Source organism: Aplysia californica, unplaced genomic scaffold (assembly GCF_000002075.1).
Source record: "Aplysia californica isolate F4 #8 unplaced genomic scaffold, AplCal3.0 scaffold00436, whole genome shotgun sequence".
In the NCBI taxonomy this organism is placed as follows: Eukaryota; Metazoa; Mollusca; class Gastropoda; order Aplysiida; family Aplysiidae; genus Aplysia; species Aplysia californica.
The window spans coordinates 623,961-625,064 of record NW_004797706.1 but is presented as its reverse complement, the minus strand read 5'-3'; the positions used below and the strand labels follow the sequence as shown (position 1 = coordinate 625,064).

Below are 1,104 nucleotides of genomic sequence, written 5' to 3'. Positions count from 1 at the left end.
GACCACCCATCTGATCCCCGTGTCACCGACACTTGCTTGACATTGCTTGAGTCAAAACTCAATACTCACTTAGCCACTGGAGCCCCATTATTGTTGTCTTGAGGAGTAGAGGCAGTTAGATGTGTGGGGTAGCTTGGGATGAAAACATCCCCTTAAATCAGTTGGTTTTCTACAGAAGAACAGATGATGTTCCACTGTCTCTGAGGGGTAGTCACATAGTGGGCAGGCAGCAGACTGCTTTACTCCAATTCGGTTGAGATGTTGATTGAAGGGTACATGTTGTGTTCTAAGTTGGAAGATTGTGGATTCATCTCGAATAAATAACGATTGTCTTTGTCTGTTATCCTCCTCCAGGCGTGTAACGAGTTCACCACCCACGTCGTGAACCTCCTGCGAGAACAGAGCCGCACCCGCCCCATACAGCCCAAAGAGATCGAGCGGATGGTGGGAATCATCCGGAAGAAGTTCTCTGCCATTGAGATGCAGCTCAAGCAGAGTACCTGCGAGGCTGTCATGATCCTGAGGTCAAGGTTTCTCGATGCCAGGTACACAAATCACCGTGAAGTTTTGTGTGAGCCAAGTCTTACTGCTCTGTGGTTTATTAAACACTGACATCAGAAGGTTCATATAGTAAAAACCCTTGCTATCAAAGGTGAAGGCATCTTTGGGAAAATTCAAAGAAACTGGGTGGTATACATACCCGATTGGTGAGATGTGACGGCAAAGTGTTAAAGAAGAATAAGAGACATCGACGTTTTCCACCACTTGCGATTGTATTGTTGGGGGGGGGGGGGACAAATTCTTTTTGAAACCCTTTCCCCCTTCAGCAATGCGAAAATAGCTGAAAGGCAGGCTACTTCTAATGTGCATGTCAGGGCCAACCCCCGCTGAGTGGGATCTATAGCGTTCTGGCAGACACATTTGATTATGTTGTGGAATAAAGTAACTTCCCCTCTTGGGAAGGGAGCTCGTGTTTTGTGTGAGCCGCGGTAATGTCCTGACCATAACACCACAGTTGTTGGTGATGTCAGTTCCTTGTCAGCTGTTCTCACGCGGATGGTGACCCATCTTGAGGGAGGGCACCTTTTTTTTTTTTTTTTTTTT

The 1,104-nt window shown here is 46.8% G+C and overlaps 1 protein-coding gene across 1 annotated transcript in view; it reads left to right on the top strand.

Annotated features, from left to right (window-relative positions):
• LOC101848905 (pre-B-cell leukemia transcription factor 1) overlaps positions 1–1,104 on the top strand; it is a gene marked incomplete in the record, with an annotated part of 28,665 nt that overhangs the window by 11,451 nt on the left and 16,110 nt on the right. The window contains 1 exon segment of the mRNA XM_035971438.1: positions 355–545. Within this exon segment, the coding sequence (XP_035827331.1) occupies positions 355–545 (191 nt within the window).